The sequence below is a fragment of the Phialemonium atrogriseum genome, assembly GCF_030411735.1.
Source record: "Phialemonium atrogriseum strain 8032-3 unplaced genomic scaffold QBC33scaffold_20, whole genome shotgun sequence".
Taxonomy (NCBI): Eukaryota; Fungi; Ascomycota; class Sordariomycetes; order Cephalothecales; family Cephalothecaceae; genus Phialemonium; species Phialemonium atrogriseum.
Genome location: NW_026848157.1, coordinates 79,739 through 104,520, shown reverse-complemented (window position 1 = coordinate 104,520; position 24,782 = coordinate 79,739). Strand labels below are relative to the sequence as shown.

General features: G+C 53.1%; 10 protein-coding genes across 10 annotated transcripts; 2 read left to right on the top strand and 8 right to left on the bottom strand.

The window, feature by feature from the left end:
- Positions 1 to 78: 78 nt before the first annotated feature.
- QBC33DRAFT_593126 (uncharacterized protein) lies at positions 79 to 1,236 on the bottom strand (the record flags this gene model as incomplete). The annotated part of the gene is made up of 2 exons (XM_060431708.1): positions 79 to 762; positions 832 to 1,236. The coding sequence occupies 2 exons, from the start codon at positions 1,234 to 1,236 to the stop codon at positions 79 to 81; spliced, it is 1,089 nt and encodes a 362-aa protein (XP_060281367.1).
- A 392-nt stretch (positions 1,237 to 1,628) lies between these two features.
- QBC33DRAFT_579724 (major facilitator superfamily domain-containing protein) lies at positions 1,629 to 3,488 on the bottom strand (the record flags this gene model as incomplete). The annotated part of the gene is made up of 5 exons (XM_060431161.1): positions 1,629 to 1,644; positions 1,701 to 2,586; positions 2,664 to 2,926; positions 2,995 to 3,167; positions 3,240 to 3,488. 5 exons carry the CDS (start codon positions 3,486 to 3,488, stop codon positions 1,629 to 1,631), a joined length of 1,587 nt encoding a protein of 528 aa, XP_060281366.1.
- Positions 3,489 to 4,748: 1,260 nt separating this feature from the next.
- QBC33DRAFT_579723 (uncharacterized protein) lies at positions 4,749 to 5,849 on the bottom strand (the record flags this gene model as incomplete). Its single annotated transcript, XM_060431160.1, has 4 exons — positions 4,749 to 4,994; positions 5,049 to 5,105; positions 5,168 to 5,694; positions 5,753 to 5,849. The coding sequence occupies 4 exons, from the start codon at positions 5,847 to 5,849 to the stop codon at positions 4,749 to 4,751; spliced, it is 927 nt and encodes a 308-aa protein (XP_060281365.1).
- A 401-nt stretch (positions 5,850 to 6,250) lies between these two features.
- QBC33DRAFT_516926 (putative poly depolymerase protein) lies at positions 6,251 to 7,359 on the bottom strand (the record flags this gene model as incomplete). The annotated part of the gene is made up of 3 exons (XM_060426166.1): positions 6,251 to 6,841; positions 6,922 to 7,091; positions 7,170 to 7,359. 3 exons carry the CDS (start codon positions 7,357 to 7,359, stop codon positions 6,251 to 6,253), a joined length of 951 nt encoding a protein of 316 aa, XP_060281364.1.
- Positions 7,360 to 7,578: 219 nt separating this feature from the next.
- Positions 7,579 to 11,106, bottom strand: QBC33DRAFT_621375 (glutathione transporter 1). The gene is made up of 14 exons (XM_060432798.1): positions 10,811 to 11,106; positions 10,695 to 10,751; positions 10,562 to 10,638; positions 10,340 to 10,498; positions 10,121 to 10,251; positions 9,766 to 10,048; positions 9,511 to 9,695; positions 8,970 to 9,431; positions 8,752 to 8,896; positions 8,616 to 8,688; positions 8,358 to 8,539; positions 8,176 to 8,293; positions 8,033 to 8,119; positions 7,579 to 7,967 (listed from the first exon to the last, which is right to left on the bottom strand). The coding sequence occupies exons 1-14, from the start codon at positions 11,034 to 11,036 to the stop codon at positions 7,774 to 7,776; spliced, it is 2,379 nt and encodes a 792-aa protein (XP_060281363.1). The 5' UTR covers positions 11,037 to 11,106; the 3' UTR covers positions 7,579 to 7,773.
- A 492-nt stretch (positions 11,107 to 11,598) lies between these two features.
- On the bottom strand, positions 11,599 to 12,843 carry QBC33DRAFT_174395 (uncharacterized protein). The gene is made up of 2 exons (XM_060422371.1): positions 12,667 to 12,843; positions 11,599 to 12,600 (listed from the first exon to the last, which is right to left on the bottom strand). The coding sequence occupies exons 1-2, from the start codon at positions 12,709 to 12,711 to the stop codon at positions 11,782 to 11,784; spliced, it is 864 nt and encodes a 287-aa protein (XP_060281362.1). The 5' UTR covers positions 12,712 to 12,843; the 3' UTR covers positions 11,599 to 11,781.
- Positions 12,844 to 12,992: 149 nt separating this feature from the next.
- QBC33DRAFT_544801 (haloacid dehalogenase) lies at positions 12,993 to 14,253 on the top strand. Its single transcript, XM_060428488.1, has one exon. It carries the CDS (start codon positions 13,421 to 13,423, stop codon positions 14,156 to 14,158), a length of 738 nt encoding a protein of 245 aa, XP_060281361.1. The 5' UTR covers positions 12,993 to 13,420; the 3' UTR covers positions 14,159 to 14,253.
- Positions 14,254 to 15,906: 1,653 nt separating this feature from the next.
- QBC33DRAFT_579719 (Six-hairpin glycosidase-like protein) lies at positions 15,907 to 18,252 on the top strand (the record flags this gene model as incomplete). The annotated part of the gene is made up of 1 exon (XM_060431159.1): positions 15,907 to 18,252. The coding sequence occupies one exon, from the start codon at positions 15,907 to 15,909 to the stop codon at positions 18,250 to 18,252; it is 2,346 nt and encodes a 781-aa protein (XP_060281360.1).
- A 351-nt stretch (positions 18,253 to 18,603) lies between these two features.
- Positions 18,604 to 20,518, bottom strand: QBC33DRAFT_593106 (general substrate transporter; the record flags this gene model as incomplete). Its single annotated transcript, XM_060431707.1, has 2 exons — positions 18,858 to 20,518; positions 18,604 to 18,717 (listed from the first exon to the last, which is right to left on the bottom strand). Exons 1-2 carry the CDS (start codon positions 20,382 to 20,384, stop codon positions 18,604 to 18,606), a joined length of 1,641 nt encoding a protein of 546 aa, XP_060281359.1. The 5' UTR covers positions 20,385 to 20,518.
- A 1,466-nt stretch (positions 20,519 to 21,984) lies between these two features.
- On the bottom strand, positions 21,985 to 23,542 carry QBC33DRAFT_593104 (pyridoxal phosphate-dependent transferase; the record flags this gene model as incomplete). Its single annotated transcript, XM_060431706.1, has 2 exons — positions 23,364 to 23,542; positions 21,985 to 23,285 (listed from the first exon to the last, which is right to left on the bottom strand). The coding sequence occupies exons 1-2, from the start codon at positions 23,455 to 23,457 to the stop codon at positions 21,985 to 21,987; spliced, it is 1,395 nt and encodes a 464-aa protein (XP_060281358.1). The 5' UTR covers positions 23,458 to 23,542.
- Positions 23,543 to 24,782: the final 1,240 nt, after the last annotated feature.

The following is a 24,782-nucleotide window of genomic DNA, read 5'->3' as shown; positions in this document are numbered from 1 at the left end:
GGTGGAAAGAGGTCGAAAGAGCATGGTCAATCATTCCCAGCATGTTAACGACGACGTAATAGCTACTAAATCAATAAATCAAGTGTCATCATTGACGTATTTGTCGTAAACCTCAGGATAGAACTTCCGCCCATTCTTGCGATGACTGCGGACCTTGGTCCTCAGTTGTGTTTCGCCCCATGTATCGTACTGGCCCTTCAGGAAGGCCGAATCAATAGAATGACCCTCTGCCGATTCACTGCTAGGCCCAGATTGACGAAAATGGTGCGCTAGAGTCTCCAACGCCTCTGTCTTGGTCAAGTCGCGGCGCACACCCTGGAAGAAGGGAACACTGAATCGCTCATTGGCACTCGACAGGACTCGATGCGTGGTCGCCTTGCACACCCCGTGGGTCACCACTTCGAATGCCTGGCCGATGTTCACCACAAAGGTCCCTGGGATGTTCGGGATGTCGATCCACTCGCCATTCTTGTTGAGCGCTTGAAGCCCCTGGACTTCCGGTGGCGACGCCTGGAGCAGGAATGTCCACCAACCGGAGGAATCCTTGTGGGGACCAACACCCTGGCTCGAATGGGCAGATTCGGACGCTTCCGGGTAGTGAAGAAGCTTCAGGCGATGTTGGTCGGAGAGAAACGGCAGGAAGGCGCTCTCGGGAAGCTCCAGTGCTGTCGCCACTAGTCCAAGAAATCTCTGGCCGAGCTTGGCCATGGCCTGCATGTAGTTATGCACGATGGGTTGCAGTTCCGGGAGCTCTCGTGGCCACTAACAGATGGCGGTTAGCAAGGAGAGATAATGCAACAGGCAGGTAGCCAGGCAACGTAACCGACGTACCTGGTTGGGGCCGCGTAGTCGCTCATATAGAGGAGAGCCAGCTTGCCAAATCTTTGTCAGCTCAGTCCCAAATTCAACCTGCTCCCTCCAGTCTACGCCGCCGGCTGTTGTCTCGGACCCTGCACCGCTGTACCCGAGAAAGTGTGGTGAGTTTTCAAGGGCAATATCCTCCTTGGCCGCGTTGGGAAGGGAAAAGAGCCGGGGAAGAATGTCCGTCAGTTGGGTAATGGTCGATTGCGGCACGCCATGGTTGGAGATGTAGAGGAATCCCACCTGCGTCAGCGAGGTTCGTAAGTCACGCAGGAAACCTGGCAATGTAGAACCGTCATCTGCGAGCGAGAGGTCGAGGACCGGGATCGCGGCGAAGTCGCCATGAGCAGCTAGGCCTGACATGGACAGGGACATGGTGTCAAGTTGCTGCGGTTAGGAAACTAACCTGGTTGGATTCTGGAAGAGCTTGGGAGCGGGGACCATGTTTTAAGTATTTGGTGAACCATTGTCAACTGACACGAGTTGGAAATGCGGGGGCTCGGTGTCTTTGGAGAAAGCACGCAATTACTGCTGCCTGCCAATCGCTCATCCCACTAGCCGCTCACACTTTGCCCATTCGCCGACAGGAGCGTCGAGACTAACCACAACTTCGGGGCATGCTAATACTCGGGGCTGGGGTTCCATAGAAGAGACACTTTGGCTCAAGTGTTAATAAAAGTAAACCCCGGAATGAGCCTGAACACAAAATTGGAACAGACGAGTTCGTATTGATGTTCGTCGAACCGGAACAAACCAGCCCCAGACAGCTACAGAACGTAACGGCTGCTTTGGTGTTAGTGTCTCCTTGGAAGAACGGTGATGGACCTGGAATAACCCACAAGGCGAGATTTTCTTTATCCGTCAGGTCCAACTGCCGAGCATCAACCACCTCTTCCGTGCTCACGCCGTTCTCATCAACGTGTTCGACGATTCCGATCTCCCTGACAAGTCCCCGTTCTGCCAACGCGTCCCGCCTCTTGTTTTCCCTAACCAAGTACCACCTCAGATAGAGTACGACGACCATTGGGAGCACGCATGCCACGCCCAATATCACGGACCACGTAACGACATACCGCGGCTTGTACTGCGGCTGGAACAGCTGTGGCGAGAGAATGTTGCCCAGACCGTACCCGACGTGATACATGGCAATCACAGCCGTCTTCTTTGTGTGGCCGGCTGAGCAATTTGCTGCCCAGACCATGACGACGCTGTATGGTATACCACCTGTTGCGCGGATCCAGATGGCAGTCAACAAACCCCAACGGTTACTCCATGGGAGGGTTATGAGGAGGATGCAGGACACTATCGGCGGGACGTATGATATGGCGGACAACCATGCACGGCAGTTGCGGGTCTTGGCGAGAATAATGGCGGTACCGCCCAGAGATATAAGCGCCGTCACGCCATTGATGCAGCCGAGGAGGGTGGTCTGCAGAGTTGTGAAGCCAAACGACTGGATGATGAGCGAATATTGGTTAGTCAGGCCGTTGGCCATCTCCTGCGACCAGGCATGGAGGAAGAATAGCCAAGTTTTGGGGTCGTTGATGGCTTCGAGGAATTGGTACCGCTTGAAGCGCTTCTGTTCGATGCCCGAGTGGTTCGACGCGGTCCGAAGGACGGCTCGAGCACGCTCCTCGGGTGTGAGGAAGTGTGCTGAGAGGGGGCTATCTGGGAATAATAGCCAAACAAGGATGCCGAAAAGGACAGTAAGAGTTCCTGTGATAACTAAATAAGCCATGTCATGTCAGTTCCTTGCCACAGCAGCACCCAGACACCCGCACACACACAACAACAAGACATACCCATGAACCACTTCCAGGGCGCAAAGCTGCCGGTTTTGATAAATAGCACGCCATACGAGAGCAGTCCTGATGTAATGGGGCTGGAGTTGCCGATCGCCCACATGCACGGCATCAGAACAGCCTGCTCATCGTAGGTGAAGAACATGGATAGGGTCAAGAGAAATGCAGGGACTATGCAGGCTTCTGCCAAGCCAAGAAGGAAGCGGACAACGAAGAGCGACGCAAAGTTACTGCACGGTATATGCAGCAAGATGATGCATCCCCTAAGGGGCCAAGTGGTTAATACTGGAATGTTTGGTAGCTAAGGCAGCGGAGATTGGTGTCAACTTACCAGACAACCAGATTTATGGCAAGCCACCTCGCCACTGGAAAGTGCTGCAGCGCAAGATTCTGCGGCCATTCTGCCACGAGGTATCCAAGATAAAAGATGGACGATAGCCAGTTGTACTGGATCGAGTTCAGTCCGGCGTCTTCAAAAATCCCGAGGATAGCTGAGCTTCCAAGCTATTCACTGTTATCAGCCAGTCCGTAATAATCACGGTGCGAATAACATGCCCGATAATCGGCAGCACTTACAGTCTGCTTGTCAACATACATTAAATGATAGCCGGCACAGAGGAATGGTAGGATCCATCGTATGCACTTGTTACGAATTCTTCTGGCCTGCTCGGGTCCAGGCGGGTCAACATGGACTTGAGAAAAGAGCCTGTAACTCTCATCCGCGTAACGATCCGGTAATTTTGGCGTTGCCGTTGTTATTGTTGTTGCCGTAGTGGAGTCAACTTCACTCGACGAGGTCTGTCCGATCAATTTTGCCTGGGCCATCATGATGGTTTATTCCGAGGCCTAATTACTTGTGCTGTTTGCAGCTTATCCAATCTTCGCCTTGTATGCGACTCTGAATGCCTCCGCGGCTTTTATACGGATATGATATGCCCCCGAACCGTCGGCCGTTGCCGGCAACGCGCCATGTATTGTACCGATGGCGAGCTCCATCCCACGACAGAGAGCTGCACTTCAGATGCCTAATTCGAACGAGAGCATCCCCCGCAGAGAATATCAATGGCGCGATGCATGTAGACGGATAGAGTTGGTTTCGGATACCGGCTGCATATATTCCCCCTCTAGATAATACTTCTCTGCATGTCGCAGGATCGCCACTTTGCTGTTGTCTTGCGTCATTTCGGACATGACCGACTGACTCTCCGAGCTTGAACCCTAAAGAGATGTACATACATGTATCTACATGAGTGTTGTCCTTTGGCGATTGGATTGTGTTAGCCACTTACTTACCCCATCTGACGTATTTATCTCTTCGAAAAATATCTCACCCTTCGAAACCTCGTCTCTTCCTCTGTGGCTTTAAGGATAAGCCCATACGAATGACCCTCGTCGATCGTTTCCAAGCCTAGAATCTGGACGAGCCAATACTTCTGCGAATTCGACACGACTGAGCGCGAGATGCCAAGACCACGTTGTCGATACATCTTCCCTGTAGGGTATGCTCAAAGAATGCAGGTGTTACAAGGGATTGGGCATGGGATGATGAAGCAAAATCGCCCGGGACATGCTTCGCTTCGCTGGCCACCACGCAATCCAACGTCCGCATCTCGTGTTACGGGATATTCGCACCCGGATTTGCTTGAAGACATTTCTTCGAGTTATTAGCCCATGTTTATGTCCTGGGGAGTCGGATGAGAGAGTGGAGGAAGCGAAGGGAGGATCGTACGCATTGGCTGAAGCCCCGTTGGCTGCCTTGTTTCCACGGACTGTCTGGCGTTGGCAACAGCCTGAGTCTCGCGCAGTTGGGGTTGTAGTGGAGGCATCACTGGATAAAATGCCGCGTCTTAGAATGTGTTGTTGTGGCTAGGAGTTCGCAATCTGTTAAGTGGAGAACTACGGTTGGCAAAAGGTGAAATATTGTGATGAAATCCAATGGTTCGAAACAAGTCGGGAGGAACGGGGATCATGTAATTACGGGAAGGGAAATGCGGGTCGATGACGTTGAATTAGAATTATACACCTCCGGACTCTTATTGGAGCGGACCCGAAGCCCAGGAACAGTTGAACTAGCTATTACCTACTCTACATCTTGGAAAGTCGCAGCTTCTTGCTATCAAGACGTTGTCCTTCATCATCCTCCTCAGGAACGGCCAACGTTGGGAGATTAGCAGGCATGATTCGTCGAGGAGTCGAGCCGGGAACAACGCTATACTTTGAGAAGTCGGAGACACCTCTTTCGCGAAGAAAGTCCTCATCAAGCTCAAGGCGACCGCTAATCTCTCCTGCGGGTGTCCGAAGCATCTCCAAAATAGCGTCAGAGAAGACAGTCTGTCTAGGGCATTAGTATTGTCGGCACGTATCAATATCGGTGGACAATATTACCGGATTCCTCAGGTCTGGCAAGAGGGTATGATCAGGTGTCGCCGCCGATTGGATAGCCTGGTTGTGTTAATAGAGTGGATGGAGCGCCAGTAATGAGAATTGAATCCAAAGGAACGTACCACGGCAGGCCAAATGCTAGTAATAGCCATTTGGCTTTTTCCTTCCCTCTTCCAGTCCATTGCAAGCCCCTTTGTCAAGACAGACATGGCCACTTTTCCCATCGCATACGCTGTCTTTCCCCTGAAGAACCTAGAGTAGATGGGAGGACTGACAACGATAATTCGGCCTTTCCATCCGTTGCTCTCGAAGTGGGGCAGCGTAGCCTGCACGGTGGCATAGAGCCCTTCCGGATTTACCTGCTGGAGCAGCTTGAAACGTTTCATGGGAGTGTTCTCGACTGAAGCCCACCAGATAGCACCTGAGTTGTAGATCAACACGTCCAAACGCCCGTAGGTGCTGATAGTCGTGTCAACCATATTCTTGATGCTATCAGAGTCCCTTGTATCGACCCGGACTGCCCTTGCATCCCCTCCAGCCTCCCGGATCTCGCGCTCAACCGTATTAACGGTTGACTGGTTAGAATTCGGATCAGGCGGGAACGGTGAGAGCTTAGACGCATCGCTGACGCTTTTAGCTGCCACAACAACTGATAAGGGGGCTATTAGCTTATCCGACATGCCGTAGGTTGCCCGTGAATGCAATACCTCTGTATTTGTTCTTGGCCAAATCTAGAGCGACTTGCCGTCCAATGCCACGCGATGCTCCAACAACAAGAGCAACGGGGAAGGGCTCCTGCGCCATTTTAAAATGACCGAGTTAGAAGTCTAGTCAACTAGATGTGATTGTCGTTGTGAATTGGGAACAATCGTGAGCCCAAGGAGGCTCATAATTAATGCTTGATTGCATCATTTGTCGATACCAGCAGTCACGCGCTTGCCTTAATTACCGAGGCTTGGGGTGGAGTCAGATCTAATGTGGGGCAGTGGGGTCGACAACCTCGGCCAACCTACAGTAGCACGTGAGTAGGTAGTTCTCAACAGCACTTCATTCCAAAGACTCGCTCCAGATGCCAAGAGCAGGGCATTCGACCTTGACTCTGGTGGTTCTGGATAATTTCTACCCACATCCACCTTTTCCAATCAAGTCATGGCATCAAGTGTAGGTTCCAGGTGAAAACGATGACCTTACCTCCCGAGGTATTTTCACGGCAATTTATGCCGCGAAAAGAAATGGACCAAGTGCTGGCTCGTGAAGTTAAAGTTTGCCGTCTGGTTCGGACTGCCCGTCAGGTCCAACCCCAATGTCGAGGGCCACGCGTGGCCCAACCCTTCAACCGTCAAGCCCCTCACTTCCGCCCCCGGACAGTCCCACGATTCCTGCCAGGCACCGGGATGTACCTCCGTCACGCTGGGCTGAGGCCATTCGCCAGCGAATCGCCCCTTGCACCCGTTGCGCTCAGCCCACTGCCTCCTCCACAAGCGGACGTCTGGCTCGGGGCCGAATGAGCCGTCTAGCGGACTTCGACCCAGAAACTCGGTGATCCTATCTTCTACGCCGTGCGCGTGGAGGATCGGGGCCGGACGGGACGGAGTGCAGTTGTAGAAAGCATAAGTGCCCTGGTACAGCGCTGGGGACACGGGCGCGAAGGCGGCAATGATGGAAGACGTGTCAGGCCGGCATGCCAGGAGCGCCGTGAATCCTCCGCCGTTGGACTTGCCGCACGCGTAGATACGTGCCTGGTCAATGCTGTAGGTCGATGAGACGGTGTTGATCATGTCGTAGACGTAAGCAATCTTGCAGATGGTTAGTTTTGGATGCTTTACTGGTGTAGAACTTGAGGATCTGGATGGAGGGATATAGGGGGGAAGCCCACATCATCCACGGTTGTGTTTTCGTATGGAGCCCCTTTCCAGATGTGCGTCATGTTCCAGTCGGTGTTGTTGACTCCCTGGGCGTACGCTGTCAAGAAAGGCTTCCCTGCTATGCGCAGGGACGGATCGGAGAGCTCCGTGATACGCTGCTGTTTCTCACTGAGCCCGCCAGCTGGATATGCAGTCGCCATTAGTATTAACTCGAAACGAGATACGCCCTGACCAAGTTACACCATGATTTCTAACTGACCACCATGAAAAGAAAGCACGAGAGGATAATCTTCCCCGTGGGCATAGGTTTCCGGGACGTTGAGCAGAAATGTGCGCTGTGTCGGCAGCGTATAAGCGACGTTTCCAGTTTTCGGTTCGTAAGAGAGCACGAATTGTGATGCCTCTGCTAGACCTGCGACGAGCAGGGACATTGGAACAAGAAGTCTCATTGCTGCTTACTTGTTGGATACCTGGCCAGTGTCACCACGAAGCTTCAGGATGAGGGGTAAAAAAGTAGCGACGACGTCATGTATGTGCAATACAACCAAAGAGAACCACAGCCCAGACACCCCACGCGATAATTACGCGCGATGGTGCGATAAAATAAAATATCTACAATCGCGCCGATGTCGGCATTCCCAAACTTGACACCAGATCAGGGTTGTTAACTAAGAGGAGTGAGGGCTATCACGGGACCTCAAAGCTCTACCAGACGCCGATTGATATCTCAATTCTAAACCTTGACTGCAAGCAGGCCTAACTCCTTTGTTTACTATCACGCCGTTCAGCATCCCTACCCCAGACCATTGTTATCATAAGCCAAGTTTACCCCAGTGGATGGGCAGTCGAGTAGATCGATTGCATCAGAACTCGCCTGGGCCCTTGCCAAAATGGCCACCGTTGGGGACTTTCAGCCACGGAACCGACTTCGCATCGTCGGTATTTGCTCCCACAGTGTTCCCCCACCAGCTAAAGACGACGCCATTGTAGCTGAGGCAAAAGAAAATGAGCACGGTAGCAACTGCAGTCCCAGTGTCCATGGCCGCTGAGAGGAGATCTGCGAGAAGCAACGAGTTAGCGCCCAAAGTTGAATGTGACCGCTTATGGAAACGATAGACTTACAGTTGTATTTCTTCCACCAGTCAAAGGCTCGCTTCCGGATGAGGTAGTTGAACAAGAATCCAAAAATGAACCAAAGGGAGTATTGCGCTGTACAAAAGATCAATTCGACGGGTCTGAGAACGAGGAGCGACTAGGAGACGTACTTGTATTCGCTGGAGGGATGTTGCCAGCCGCGTTTAAGAAGACCGGGACATTGATGTAACGCACCCAACTATTTGGATATCTTCGGTAAATCATGTAGACTAAAATCGTCAATACCGGCTAGACCGGAGACGCTGAGGTTAGCTCGGGGACCGTTTGTCTGAGGTGTGAGAGTTCAACATACCCCGATTATGAAGAAGTACATAATACCGCTATAGACCTGCCCTGACTGGAACATCCTCTGAGGGCCAATAGATCCCCATATGATAGAAGCGTTGTATACCACCTTGGCACCGTTACAGGTGAAGCGCTGCGTGTTGGATGGTTCGCAGAGCTTCGGAATATGGCCCATCATCCATCTAAGGACTGCGTTCCGCGGATCAGGATCTGGGTTACTACTCGGAAAAAGCAGGAAGGGGAGGGATGGGAGAAAATTGCTCACCACCAGTCTGCGTCAGGGTCGCTAAGATTGACGAATAAACCTGACCGACAAAAAGGACTCGAGGGGGGATTTTCTGGGAAGGAAAGTTAGCAAGCTCGCGAAAAGAAAGGGGGGAATATGACGAATATGACAATACCATATATTGACCCAGCTTGAGGTCTTGCGCAAAGTCCATGCCATGCTTGACTGAATTGTACCCATAAAACTTGACCATCATGTTGGCGATGGGTTTGCCAGGCCACGCATACCCAGCGATGAGTTCGGTGATGATGTTGAGAAAGCTGCGAATGTAGTGTTTATAGTCAGCGCAATGCGTAGATATGAGGGGCAATTAGTTGGTGAGAAATCACAGACATTCTCTGGTTAGTTGTGCCTTCAAGGATGCCCTCGGGCACAATCAGGACAACCCCCAGGCCGAAGCACACCACAATAAATCCCCAGACAGGCAGGCCAGTGTCCCAATATCTCACGGTCAGGATGCCCATGCCCAGAACAACGACGGTGAGAATACCATACCACCAGTCTGGCACCTCTTGATAGGATCGCATCAGCCGCTTGTGGATATCTTCGCCGCCGTGACGCGAGTCCTTGAACTTGGCCCATATCTCGGAACCATTGTATAGATATGTGTAGAAGACAACGGCAGTCACGGCGGCGAAGGAAAGCGCATATGTGAGAGAGTAGGACATGGAGATGTACATGGGCGAGTAAGCTTCGTACTTGCTGAGGACAAAGTCGAGGTTCTCGTCAACCACGCGTGAGATGTTGTATGACTTGCCGGTATTGTCATATGTGCTGGAAGAGAGGAGGGGCAGGCTTGTGTAACTCCATAGTCAGTATTATGTCAAGTCTAGCCGAAGCATAGAAAAAAAGATAATGAAGGATAATGACTTACAAGCCGCTGTACCAGACGTTGGTGTAATACAATATTGGCGATAGGAAGAGGTAGAACAGCACGACCACAGCAAAAGCGTTGCAGGTTATGTAGAAGGGCGTCGTGAGAGGAGACCCGGCCGAATTCGCGTAGGTGATTTGCGTCCAGTCGATGCTGAGTGGCAGAAGTCCGAGCCCAGAGTTCATCTACACAACACAAGCTTGAATCAGGGCCATCCACGACGTCTCTGACATGTAATTAATTAATGCTACTTACCCCGAAGATGGTGTTGACCTTCTGGTTGTGAGGGAAAATCCACGTAACAAACGCAAAGGTGCCAAGGCTTGTCCAGATGTAATCTGGGAACCAGAACAAGACAAAAGCGAAGAGGGAAAAGTATCCGAAGAAGCGGTACCGGGTGAGCATCCAGCCGTTGGCAGGCGAGCTGTCCTGCGGTTCGTGCAGGGCCCGGAACAAGACCGTGGAAGACAGGGACGACGGCCAGATTAGTGCGGCCGGGTAGACAAGCCATCGACGGGAAAGGCCAGCAAGTCCGAATCTGAACACGCATGTCAGAATAATAGTTACTATGCGCAAAGTCTGCTCTCCCGCCGAGGAGGGGCCAACTAACCCCATCATCTGCGTGGTTAAGAGGTAAATGAAGCAGAACCCCGCCCCGTAGTCACGGTTCCAGTACACGGGGCTGATGATGGCTACCACAGAACCGGCGGCATATGCGGAGCCGGCGCTGATGTTGACACACTGGTTTTGTTCGTTAACGAGTCAAACAAGGTGTAATAGAGTAAGTACGCTGCGGCACCAGTGAATGCGGGACTTGACTAGAACTTACTATCACAATCAACGCATGCTCTTTCATTGTAAATTGCCCCGGGTTGATGTCGAAGGTGAAGCGGCCCAGAGGCACACGCCACCGAGGAAGTTTTTCCCATGCTCGGCCAATGGGGAAGACAAGAAGCTGTGCAACAACATATCCAATCGAGAGCGACGGCTATCGTGCGTCGCGTCAGCGCTGTCTAGACGACTGAGCGTCGGTATTGGGAAGTGAACCCACGTAGCGCATGGAGAAGAACTGGTTAACTCCAGAAAACAGCGTCACAAAGATGGTGGTGAGAATCCAAGCGCGGACGGCTGGCCATGCATCAGTTACTACCGAAACAAATCCGGAAGACAGACGGCGACCTCACTGTTGCAGAGGGTGTCTGGATCGTCCGTGTTGGGCACACATGCGGCGACCTCGGGAACTGGAAAGCCGGATTAGACCCTCGGTGGCGGGATTAAAGACCAGTCTAGCATTACTCACAAGGAGACTGGTCACCATGAACATCGCACTTGAATGCTTCATCTGGTGTTAACTCTGTCTTCTCAGCCTTTTGCAAGATTGCTTTGCTCTCGTCGTCGCTGCCGGACACGTCGGCCTCAATGTCCGACACGTCTATCTTGAAGTTGTCCTTCTCCTTCGCCTCAATCTCATCATCCTCCCCTGTATGAGTGTACTGTGAGAAGGTAGGCTGTATTTCGGCAGCCATGTTTTTATGCTGGTGCGTGTGTTAGTAAAGCTTGGCAGAACTTGGCAAGACAGAGCGGGAGAGATGCGGGGGTCATGGAGGATTGGACATTAGCTGTCGCAATCACCACTGCTGAGCACGTTATTAGTAATTACCGGGTATGAGAGGTTGCATCAAAAATTTAACCTTCATTGTAAGACATGCGGTAATCTCGCCGCACGGCTTGCTATGTATGTCAGTTTGTGTGTAACTCTATCTCGTCAAGATAGCGATTGCAGATGTTAATTGGCTGGTTCTGTTAATACATGTCGCGGCTATGCAAGGGAGACAAGGTAGACACCAATCATCATTTATATAGCATGGCTGCAAGTTTTAGGATAAAGCGGTTTGGCTATTCGTATTTGGTCGGGGAATCGTTTGTAACTTGGTTAGATGGCGATCACACAAATAGCGCCTGATCAATGTGGCAACTCAGATGCCACCCCAACGCGGACAGCAAGAGAGCTCAGCCAGAACATATGCTTCGGATCAAGCTGATGGCCCTTGACGTAGGTGGATTTATCCCATTGCTGGTTGCATCACGCCATGAATTCATTGTCATACGGATAATTTTAGTCCTGCTGTAATGACGCAAGTGAGGCAGTTCCCATCTGCTATATGATAATCACCAAAGGCTCTGCATAGAAACTCCACATGACCTGCACCTTTGCAGAGTTGTCCATCATTCTCCCATTCCTTCTCACCACCAAACCGTACATGAAATGAGTTATTGCTTGGCGCTAAAGTCAAACCAGGCTCCTTCGTAGAACGTGGGATCAAAGACACGGAAACCAGAGGCTTTCTCCACGGCAGAGACACCTTGTGTCCTCGCTTCAAAAGTCCACGCCTCACCCGCCTCGCGCGAAGATAATTGGGATGTGGCCACTACGCCACTCTTATCTGCCGCCGTTGTCTCGTCATCAGCGACAGTATCATAAAGCCCCGTGGCAACCGAAGCCAGCCCTAACTTTTCAGGGCCCCGTGATTCTTGAGCCATGAATTCATTCCACGAGAGGGGAGGAAGCCTGACAACAATGATTTTTTCCTTCCACGGAACCTTGATTATGTCCGCTCTCCGAATAACATGAGGCTCATCGAGGGAGCTGGGACTTGGCAACTTTCCCCTGACCTTCGTAGCCCCGGTGTCGCTAAAGCAATGGGAATCGAGCGGCATTTTGGAGATGGAGTCTTCGGAGGAACAGAACTGTATTGACGGCCCCATTGAAAAAGAAAACTCGAAGATTGGGCGTTCAAGGGTTGTCTGCAACGACGCCTGAGGCGTCCGAACGGTTCGGTCAACAAGTGGCGGATGCTCCGCTACTTCCAAGTCGGTCTGAGTGGATATAGAACGGTAGTCGGCTCGAAGATCTGCTGGCGCCTCACTTGGCCGGTCCATGGGTCCGATGGGAAATTCTGTCAGAGTCGACACCGAGTCGTACGTTGATGCGGGATGTGTTGACGAAGGACTCAAATCAACTAATCCCGTAGCCGGGCCAGCCGCTTTTTGATCCTCGAGAAACCTCCCAATATCTCTCAGCAGATCGCCCTACTCCTCGAACAATTCCCGTCAGCTGGAGTGGGTACTCGGTTTCTTCCGGAAGAAAGCACGTACCAGTTCATACTTCGAATGGTTCAGAGCTTTCGAGCTAGTTGCCATGTTCCAAATGGCGAGTCACCGAGTAATTAGGTCTCCGATGCAGTTTCTTACGTGCCAGGGCGTTGTAGGTAGTTGTAGATAGTAAAAATCCCAACCATGAACCACGACGCGTCTGCTAACTCTTGTTCCGTCCAATGTGGGGGGAAGAAAAAAGGGGGACTCCGGGAAGCCTGTGTGCGCGGGGTTGTGTTGATTGTTGGTTCCGGTCTTAATTGATAACTAAAAATAGCCGTGTCGCTTCCAAAACCAACAGCCAACGAACCACTGCATCGTCGTACCCCCGTTTCAAATGATGCACAACCTTCATTGATAACTAAAAATAGCCGTGTCGCTTCCAAAACCAACAGCCAACGAATCACTGCATCGTCGTACCCCCGTTTCAAATGATGCACAACTCAGCACAATGACAGGGAGCAGAATGCTTCTAGTAGGCGCGCGCGTCTGAGGAGCGACAAAAGAGACTCTGCCTAGCAATCCGCCGAAACATCCCTCCGATGCTTTGGCGGCTGCAGAGGGTAAGGCGCGGCCTCGTGATCCGCCCCTCGCCGATCTCTTGTTTAATCAGGGAGGTAGTGGGTGAAGAAGCCTGTCAGCGCAGAAAAGGCGGGGGCCGCCGCATCTCGAGCCAGCCAGCGTACAGTTCGTACAAATCCCACCATCCAAGACAGCAGCAAAGACCAGTGCGGCATCGTCACCGAATAAGAATACAATGGCAAACTTGTCGGATTTCCAGGTTCTGTCGTTTGACGTCTACGGCACTCTGATCGACTGGGAACGCGGCATGTTAGCTGCTCTACAGCCCCTCCTAGAAGCCAATGACGCAACTTCTTCCCACTCCCGTCAGCAACTTCTGGAGGGAATCCACGAGCTGGAGCGTGAACAGCAAGCGAAAACCCCTGGCATGCGATACTCAGAAGTGCTCACGGCAATCCACCCTCTCACCGCTGCCAGATTTGGATTTGCCGAGCCCACGGCGGACGAATCTGTGGCGTTTGGGGCTTCGGTCGGCCAATGGCCCGCATTCCCAGATACCGTCGAAGCACTCCGTCGGCTCTCCAAGCATTACAAGCTGGTTGTTCTGTCGAACGTGGACCGCGAGTCCTTCGCGGTAACCAACGCCGGCCCTCTCCAGGGGTTTACGTTCGACATGGTCATCACGGCTCAGGATGTCGGCTCCTACAAACCAGACCCCCGGAATTTCGAGTACATGATCGCGCAGGTGAAGGACAAGTTCGGAGCAGACAAGCATCACATTCTCCAGACTGCGCAAAGCCAATTCCACGACCACCACCCGGCCGGTGCGATGGGAATCAAATCGTGCTGGATTGTACGCCCTGGAGCAGTGATGGGCGATCGGGACGGCGAGATCTACGACTGGAGATTTGACACCTTGGGCGAGATGGCAGATGCACTGGAGACCGAATTGGCGGTGGCTAGGGGGTGCTAGGGGAACTGGTTAGCCATTAACCTGTAACCAGCTGCTGTCGTTGAGAATCGGTCTTTTCTTGTGATAGTTGCTATTATTATTATGTTCATTTCGGTCCAAATACCCTTCTCACTCGATTCTCTGCGAGTTGGGTCGCAGTCATGCTCCCACCCCTCCCCCTTTTTTTTCAATGTCTCCAGTCTCGCGATTTGGTTGTGTCACAGCAAGTAGACATCCTTTGCCAAGTCTCGTATTGCTCGTATTGTCAGACACCCTACTCTGTATTCAATGGGCGTCCCTGGATTAGACTCCCACACCGCCTCGTTGTGCGCTTAAAAATGCAGGCGATGGCCAATGGTGAAGCTGCCGACAAGGATGTAGGAGAGTTGAGACAGTGGACAGGAACTGTTCTCCTTCTTCTCTCCAACAAGGAGCAACAGGAGGGTCACGGCAGGAACTGGAATTCGGGCAAAACCAACATTCTACCTTTGCGTGTTGAGTGAGACCAGGAATTAGCCACAACCACAACTTTCATCGTTAGTAAAATCCGCTACAAATTGACAGCCGCACCTCCTCCCTGTTTTCGAAGACTAATTATCATCCGCACACTTCAGCGATAGCCTTAGCCGACGAAACAATTCTAGGATGGAAATTCAGGTATTCACCTGTTTCGTACAGCGAAACGCACAGGAGCTGTATGAGATGCTTTGGGAGCCCAAAAGCTTCCCCAAATGGGCTTCTGGTCTTGCCAGAGCCTCACTTCAACAAGATGAACAGGGTTGGAAAGGACAGGGCACGAAGGGACCAATCCGAATCACATTTACAGAGCACAACACCGTGGGCGTGATGGACCACTGGGTTGATTTGGGGGAAGGTCGTATCGTCTACGTGCCTCTGAGGATCATTGCGAATGGAAGCAGGAGCGAGGTCAGGCTCGCGCTGTTCCGCCAACCTGACATGGATTCCAGGAGATTCGCCCACGACGCAGCTTGGGTGAAGCGGGATCTAGAGGTACTCAAGGCACTTGGCGAGAGTATGTAAGCACTCCTTGGCGCCATGGGGCTAGAGCCATTTCTCTCTACACGATGCTTCGATTGTATTTGACCCACGACTGGATGAGCCTAGTCGTGACTTGAGTTTGCTCTAAGCCTGGTCGAGGTGTGCGGGCGAGGAGAGAGAACAAAGACAAGACATCATCTTCATTGTAGCTGCTGTGAATCATATTATCGCCACAGCTCCTTTGGACAGAGCCGCTCGAGATGAGTGGGACCAAGTCGCCAGGGTTCTCGTGGTTCTTGATGCACTTGTGGATGGACAATGCTGAATGACCACCATGGCTGTTTTGTGCTAGTTAATGCGAAAACAGGATCTGCATCGATAGTTAAATCGTCAGGTTCGATTAGAGAAGCTTTGGTGTGACTCTTCTAACTCCAAACTATTGTGGTAAGCTGGTGGGATGGTGTAGAAATTAAGCGTCGGCTATTTTCCCCTCATCTTCGTGAGCCACTTTGCGGATACTCCAAGATTCCCCACTTGTCCATGCTCTCACGAAGCCTAGTTCACTGTAGCGAGCAGAGATCATCAAACGTGATAATCCCACCACGTTGTCGGCTTGATAGGCGTGAGGTCAGGCGCATCAAGCCTGTCCCATTTGCATGCGGATTGATCTTTAGGCCTAACCCTGCCAACAGCACTTGGTAGCATAACTACTTGGACCCTTTTCTTTTTTTTTTTTCTTTTTGACAACTTTCCCCTGAGCCACATTGAATATGGCGGAACATATCCTCTTCTACGACAAGCCCGCCAACCTATGGGAGGATGCCCTGCCCATCGGAAACGGCAGGCTGGGTGCCATGGTGCGCGGCACCACCAACGTCGAGCGCCTATGGATCAACGAAGACTCAGTCTGGTACGGTGGGCCTCAAAAGCGCGACAACCCTGCAGCGCTGGCCAGCCTTCCCAAAATCCGCGAGCTCATCGATCAGAACCGAATCGCCGAGGCCGAACACATGATCACCCGGACCTTCACCGGCATGCCCGAGTCCCTGCGGCACTACGAGCCCATGGGCGACGTGTTTCTGACCTTCGGTCACGGCACTGATCCCCCAGGGAATTACTGCCGCACCAGCGGCATCGCCGCCTTCGAGAACCAGTTCACTGGAAACGCGAGCAAGGGGCCCCAGGGGTACCGTCGCGAGCTTGATCTACGCACCGGCGTGGCGAGTGTTGGGTATTCGTATGAAGGTGCCCGATACTCGCGACAGGTGTTCTCTAGTACGACCGACGAGGTTGTTTGTGCCAGCATCTCTTCCGATAACGAGATCAAGTTCTGTATCTCGCTCAATCGTGGCGACCACCCCGAGTGGGATCGGCGGATCAACAAAACCTTTGATTCGCTCGAGTCGATCGAAGGCGGGCACTTGCTCTGTGGCCAAGCCGGCGGTAAAGGTGCCGTTGCGTTTGCCATGGGAGTGCGAGTGATCATCGAGGGGGGAGCGGGCACAGTTGATAGCAATGGCTCTACTATCGAAGTCGTTGCCCGGGGAAGGGTCATCGTCCTGGTTTCTGGCGAGACGACCTTCCGAAATCAAGACGCTGCCCAAGCAGTGAAGGCTAGGCTTGATGCTGCGGCGACCAAATCGTGGTCTGACCTGCTGTCTGCGCATGTCAAGCGCTTCTCACATCTATATGAGCGAGTCGAACTCAAGCTTCCGGGGAGTCGAAGCCAGATGGAGACCCCAACCGATCAGAGACGGGCCAAGGTCCAGGAGGGGGCTATCGATAACGGCATGACGGCGCTGCTCTTCCATTATGGCCGGTACCTGCTCATCAGTTCCTCACTCTCCGGTCTCCCTGCGAACCTGCAGGGTATCTGGAACGGCGACTTCATGCCAGTATGGGGTTCCAAGTACACCATCAACATCAACATCCAAATGAACTACTGGCCTGCCGAAGTCACCAACCTCCCCGAGTGCCACAATGCCTTGTTCGAGTTGCTCGAACAGCTTGCCGAGAGAGGGGCTAAGACGGCCCGAGACATGTACGGATGCCGCGGGTGGGTGGTCCATCACAACACCGACCTGTGGGCCGACACAGCACCGCAGGACTCGAATATCTGCGCCACGTACTGGAACCTCGCCGGAGCGTGGTTCTGCACACACCTTTGGGAGCACTACCTCTTCGGCCGGGACGTTGACTTCCTCCGCCGCATCTTCCCAATCATGCAGGGCTCGGCCCTCTTCTTCCAAGACTTCCTCATCGAGCGCGACGGCAAGCTCATCACCTCGCCCAGCTCGTCGGCCGAGAACTCGTACCACATCCCCGGGAGCCCGGACAGAGTGGGCTCCATCTGTGCCGGCCCGGCCTGGGACGCCCAGATCCTGACGGAGCTCTTCTCCGCCTGCGTCGAGGCGAGCACGGTGCTCGGGCTGCCGACTGCCGAGTTCGAGGCCGTGCTCGCCAGGTTGCCGCGGCCGCAGGTCGGCAAGCACGGACAGATCATGGAGTGGAAGGACGACGTCGACGAGGTCGAGATCGGCCACCGCCACATCTCGCACCTGTGGGGCCTCTTCCCCGGCAAGAGCATCCGCGGCCCCGAGCTGCATGCCGCCGCGACGCGGACGCTCGAGCGCAGGCTGTCGGGTGGGGGCGGCCATACGGGCTGGAGCTTGGCGTGGATCTTGTGTCTGTATGCGCGGTTGGGCGATGCGCAGGCGGCGCAGGAGGGGGTGCAGAAGATGTGCAGCGAAGCGGTGCTGGATAGCCTGTTGGCGAATCACCCGCCGTTCCAGATCGACGGGAACTTCGGGTTCACGGCTGCTGTGTCCGAGATGCTGCTGCAGAGCCACGACGGGGATTACATCGACTTGCTTCCGTGCTTGTTGCCGTGCTGGGAAGAGGAGGGAAGCATAAAGGGACTGAGGGCACGGGGGGGTGTCGATGTTGAGTTGCTAAGTTGGAAGGATGGAAAACTGCTGGAGGTTATCGTCTCGTCCAAGATACCTCAGACTAGAATCTTCCGCATCGCCCCTGAGCGTCTGGTATCTGGCAAGGGTGTGGTCAGCGTGGAACTTGTGCCAGGATCTCCGACGAAGTTGTCCGAGTCGTGGGCTTAGGCTAGGCTGAATCTAGACTGTCTTGATCGTTCTTGGAAACGCTTAAACATCACTCTACAGATCATGCAGATTGAGAGGGACACGGGACGGGAACCTGTCCCGGAACCGAAGAAACACAACAAGAACCAACGAGTGGTTGAAAATGGCGCTGTTGCACTCGATGGGAACCGCAGTTTAACATAAAACGAAAGAAAACTACCTACATCACTCTCCTAAGGCCATACACGAACCATTCTTCCGACCTGATTTGAACATGAGAACCTGCTTTGAAGGCGTTCGGTGGCCATCCATCGCGTCTTCCATCCTCTTAACCCTTTCCTTCTCCTGAGGCATCGGCAACGATGTGGTACCTCAGTTTTTGGCTTCTGCACGATCCTCATCCGTAATTACATAGTCCTTAAATTCCCTCGCAGGCACGCCGCGTGCAAAGAGGATATCCAGTTCTTCGTATGTTCTGTCACCAGTCTGCGTAGAAGGGCAAATTAGCGTCCATCACTGCAAAGGCAAGGAAGCAAGGAAGCTAGAAAGAAAGGGGGGAGGGGTCAAAAGAAGAAAAAGAAAAAAAACCCAGACGCCAAACGAATAAACATCGTCGCCATACATACCTCAGGAAGTCTATAATAGCTCCAGATGGTGTTTAACAGGGTAAGTCCGCCCCACAAGAACTCGATCTTGGCCCCCGCATTGGTGGCGCCGGGATTCAGGAAATATGGCCCAGCAACTGTAATGACGAGGTAGGTTGCACCGTTAATGGTGGCAGTGAGCGAGAGCGTCTTGGCACGTAACCTTGTGGAAGGAGTCTCGGACGAGATGATAAAGGCAAGGGGGCTGAGCGTGAGGGAGTAGACGAGTTGCATGGTGATGAGCAGCGTGGCCTGCGCCCAGGAGTACGCTGGGTTAACCTTGTAGTCTGGGGCCAGACACAGAAATCCCACGACCCACAGCACGGGGAGGCAGTACAAGATGCCGATCATCCAGCTCCGTCGGCGCCCCAGCCACTGGACCGTGAAGCCGCTGGCGACGACACCGATGAAGCCGACGCCGTTCAACCCGATGCCCATGTTGAACGCGTTCTCCGTGCTCAACCCGACTTGTTCGAATAGGTACGTGGCGAACCCAGGAGAGTTCCCCGAGAAATTCTGGACGACGAAGGTCATGGCGCAGATCTCGAGGCGGCGCAGATTAGAACGCCTGAACACATCCTTGTATGTTGCGCCAAGCTCCAGCTCCCGCTCGTACTGATCTGTTCTGACCATCATGGCGAGGATGTTGGCGTTCTCGGGATGCGACTTCTTGTTGGATAGCCCGTCGAGTGCCTTCTTGGCATCTTCCATGCGATTTTGTCGGATCAGCCACCAGGGCGATTCGGGAGCCCAGTAGAGTCCCAAGAGGATGACGGCGGGCCACACCCACTGAATCGCGTAAGGGATCTTATACGCCCAGATGGATTTCCAATTGACAAGACCGCGGGTGATGCCGGTCTGCAGGAACTGGCCGATGACATAGCACAGGCTGACGTAGCCGGTAAACCACCCGCGGAGGCGCATTGGGAGGACTTCGGACGCGTACGTCGGGGCCAGCACGTGGTAGCCTCCCCAGATCAGTCCGCTGAGATACATGGACACGGTTAGGACCGTTCTGTTGGGCGCGAAGACCTGCATGAACACCAGAGCAGTGGTCACGAGCAAGTACGCAGCTAACGTCTTCTTCCGGCCAAAGCGGTCCATCGGCACGGCGACGGCCCAGGCACCGACGACCTGGCCGACGATGGGGCCCATGGACATGGCCACCTGCCACTCGGTCGGGATCTGGTGTCCGTGGCCGGGGACCTCGCTGCCGAAATGTTCCCGGAAGGCGGGGAGGGCGAAGAAATTGCCGGTAATCTCAATGTCGTAGGCGCGCATGATGATGGACATGGACACGAGCATCGACCAGGCCGCGGCCTTGCGGTGCTTGACCAGCGCCTTCCACGTGGTGAGCTCGCGCTCGGCGAGTGTGCCGTCCAGGGCCATCTGCTCGTTGATAGCGTCCATCTTCCCGGTCACGGCGGCATCGTGGAGCTCCTTCTCAGGGCTGCCGGCGGTCTCCAACTCGGCCGCTGCCCGCTCCAGCTTTGACTCCGTGGGTTTCATGGTGTCGTCAATCTCGGTGACGGTTCAGGCTTTGTTGGTGTACAGAAGATCGAGTGGTGATGAAAAGTGACGGAGGATATTTGGGGGGGACGGGCGGTGAGGTGGGAACTGGAGAATCAGACACCGGCAAGCCGTGCGAAGTTTCGAAACGCGCGAGGAAGGGCAGAAAGCTCATACTTATGATACTTTACTTCGGTGAGATCCCCTTGCTCCAGGAGCAGTGTCCGTTCTGCTTCTCTGTTTTTTTGCTTGTTCTTCTTTCTTTTCCCCATGGGGATTAGTTTGCGGGGAACTGTTCATCAACCCTTTCTTTCTCTGACACTCCCCACATCGCACAATTGTTTCCATTTGATCCACTCTCTTGGCACCTTAGCTCCCTCAAGGATTGCCCAGGATCTCTGTTTTGAAAGCATCATTTCCGTCGGGATTAACTTGCCCTAAGCAAATATTTGGAACCTCGATGTAAATTGCCGTAAAGTAGAAGAATAGAAGAAACTATCATGCAAATGGTCCGTGTAACCTGGAGGCGATAGTGTCCCCTCGGCTGTTGGAGCCTAGACTGCCATTCTAAGTTCGACCGACTCTTTCCAAGAGCCCTGCGTGACTTCGAAGGTTAATCTAAAATCTCGCCCTTTGGTTATGAGTGGTGGTGCTAGATTTAGCTAATCAACTACATCATGAGCCCGAATCGCTACCTGTTCGCCAGATACTCCTACGCTCTTACAAACCGGGCCTGCAAACCATCGACACTGCTCCGTCCTGCAAACCATCGACACTGCTCCGTCCTGCGAACCTTCCGACTAGCTGATGGGTGCTACCTTATCCCATCACGAAGTGGTCGCCAAGTACCAAGGCACGATGATGGTTTGCCTGCCGAGAGTGGCCCTAGTGGAACTAGCCGCGGTTCTAACGGGGCTTTAGCATGCCTAGGGAAAAAGACTAACTCCACTTATGTCCCCCTCGTTCATGGCTCGCACCCGGGCCCTGGCTGGTCATACGTGTAGTTACCGTCGGAGTTGGTCTTTGCCTCCGGGTTTAACACCCAGCCAGCCAGCTTGGCATAAGAGCGGTTGAACGAGAAAGCGTAGCGTGGCATTCGGAGAGAGTATTAGCAGTAGCTTCACTCTAGAGCTAGAGGACGCAGCATCCCAGTTCAGACGACCCACATGGGACGTGCAAGTCCAGCCTTCCTTGATCCAACCCTTGGTTCAGGTCCTGGGTTAATCTGCCACTACTATGGCGATCTCTTTCTAGTGCCCTTCCTAGTCCATCTTCCATGGCCGAAAGTTGAAATTAATTACCGACGGGCAAAAACCCCCGTGGTCTCTCGACTAAGACTTTCGGAAAAGCCCTGCGGGAAAGCTCACTTTACACTGCCCGACGGATAATTAATCCCTAGGCTCGAGAAGACGAGGTAGGTCCAGTGCCAAAAGTGCCTAAGTTGTCCCTGAGAATGTTGGTGAGATCCGAGGTCATCCCCAATCCGGCAGGAGTTGTAATATCCCTGGGTTCCTAGGGCAAGGACATGATCATATGCGATTCTCAAGAACCAAGTTCCGTCACATCTCGTAGCCCATTCATTCTGCTTCATGTATGCCCCTCAACTAGCAATGTCTATCTCAGGCCCGGACTCATATTCCCTCCTCGCCGCCTTCTCGCAAAGCTCAAGCAATATTCTCCCGGCCCACTCAAAGTCGTTGGTATCCAAATATACTTGCGCGCTGAGCCTCGTCCACAAATGTTGCCCGTGAACGTAGACGACTATGAAAGTTCTGTACTTGTCCACGAGAGTCTTCATCATCCAGTCCGAGACTCTCTCGACGTCCTTGGATTGAACCACTCCTTTAGCTGGACCGTCTGCCTGGCCGGTGTGGGAGCCCTCCTCGCTCTGGTTAGCGTTGTGTTGAATCGCAAGAGGAAGCCTGACGTTCACCATGGCACAGTTCGTGGCAGTCCGCGTGGCATTGTCCAGAACCTCAGTTCCCAGAATGCCGGCAACTCTTTGCCCGCCCTCTTTCGCCAGCATGACCAGATATTCAAAGACTTTCTCCTCGCCTCCGAGGATCTCCCTCCTCCACCTGATGCTGTCCTTTACACAGAGGTAAGGCGAGTTATCAATGGTACCCGTGTACTCAAAGTTGCTCACGAACGTGCTTTTGCCATCTGTCAGCATAGAATTAGACCGGGTCGCTGCTTTTGACACGTAGCCATGCGATGTTGGGAGCGTCGACATCATGAGGTGCTGGTTGCGAAGCGGTACGTAGAAAACTGCGCAGCCGCGTGGAACGTATAGCCACTTGTGACAATTGCTGAAGAAGTAATCAGGGTCGAGATCGGCGAGGTTAATATCGATCATTCCGACTCCTTGGGCTCCATCAATGACGGAGATCACGCCGAGCTCTCTGCAAGTCCTAGTCATAGCTTCGAACGGGAAGCGAACCCCCGGTAGCGAGGATACTGTATCGTAGATGCATAGCGTAGGTCGCTTCCCATCGCGTTTGCTAGTGTGGACGGCGTCCTTGAAGCAAGCCACAATGTCGTCGTCTTCGCACGGATATGGAAGATGGATTGGGCGACTCGACACAAGACCATAAGAAGAGTCGACAATATAGTCCACAGTCTTGCCGCAAGCGCCGTAGATTGTGCTGAAATAGAGAATTTCGTCCATCCCGTCCTTATTCCACTGCATATTCCGGAGGACGATGTTGAGGCCGCTGGTTGCGTTGGGAACAAACACAACCGTGTTGACAGGCGCGTGCAGTAGTTCGGAAATAGCCTGTCTGGATTCATCCACGAGCTGGGAGTACTTGTAACGAATGAAAGGATCTGGCATTGCCTCTACCTGATCCTGGTAGCTGCGTAACTTGGCCTGGATCTCTCGTGGATGAGCTCCGAAGGAACCTGCGTTTGGGGGGGGGGGGGGGCAAGTTAGAACATGGTTCGACATCTAGGAGTAATCTGGTACAAAGAACGCATTACTATGATTGAGATTGCGGTACGATGCATCGAAAAGGAAGTGTTGCAGCATCGGCCTGCCGTATTCCGTTTGTGATTGAGACTTCATGGACTTCATGGTAGCGTCTGGCTCTGCTGTGCTGTCCCACGGGAGAAGCTCTTTGTCTGAATGAGCTTGATGGAGATTCTGTGCACAAGAGCACTAATCATCAACAAATTCGGGACAGACGTTCAAAGATCGCGAGGTCGAAGAATTACGAACGAGCGAAGAAGGGGGATCGGGGGGTGCCCGAGGGGGTTGCATATTTTAGCACGTTCAGAAGGTACCCGCTCCTGTAAGTGCATGCCCCACGAGCTAATGCTAGCACATATCTAGTGTTATCACCGCCTTCCCTCAAGACGGATTCTATCGGGATCCACCGTCTTTCTCATGCATGTGTTCTTGCTTCGTCCCAAACTCGGGTTTTGCTGGCTTGCTTCATCGTTGAAAAAAAAAACGTCAACAATCCGTTCGGTTACTACTCGCATCATGGTAGATCCAAGCACTTGTCCCCCACTCGGTCGCAGATCCGTTCAACAAGCAGCCCAAAGAATCGCAGGAAACGTCCATCACACTCCAGTCCTGAGAAGCCGATACATAGACCAACTCGCAAGCACGCCCCAAGCGGCTGCGATAATGAAGGGCAGCGAATGGGAGCACCAACCGGCAGCAAAGCCGCGAGTTAGAATTCTCCCCAATTGAGAGAACCTACAGCGAGTCGGGGCGTTCACACTACGAGGGGCTTTTGACGCGTTCCTTCGTTATATATAAGAAGAGGGAAGACCTTCTTCGCCTCGGTTCCAGGAACATTCGCGAACCGCCAGGATTGTGACGCACTCATCGGGAGAACCACGCCCAGGAGGTTGCGCTGGCCTGCAGGGAGCTGGGACTGCCTACTAGCGTCATGATGCCTTCCATATCAGCCCCGGGGAATATTACTGCGACGAAGGGGTGAGGAGCCGAGATATACTTTGGCGGGCCGGCGGCACTGAAGCGTCAGGCACGGGAAGATAAGCTGAAGGCGCAGCCCGAGTTCATGACCATCCCGAGCTCCTGTTGGGGTAGGGCATTATCAGTTTGGACTTGCAGACAGGCATCGCATATGATGAAGCCAAAAACAAACAGTAGGCTCGATGCTATAATGATCCTATGTGGCGGTGGCGGTGGCGGAGGCGGTGGCAGTGGTGGTCTTCTCAGCGTGGTTGCGCTGACTCTCGAGTCGTTGTTTTCAGACCTCCACAATGACAATTCATCAACGTTTTGATTTGCTGCCATGGGAGAGGACCAAGGCTTTTACTCCATGTCAGGTATTTGCTTACTTTTCGGCTTTGGCCCAATAGCATTCTGTATAACCTACACCATGCACTCCTATGTAATACAGTAGGAGATAAGAAGGTTGCATT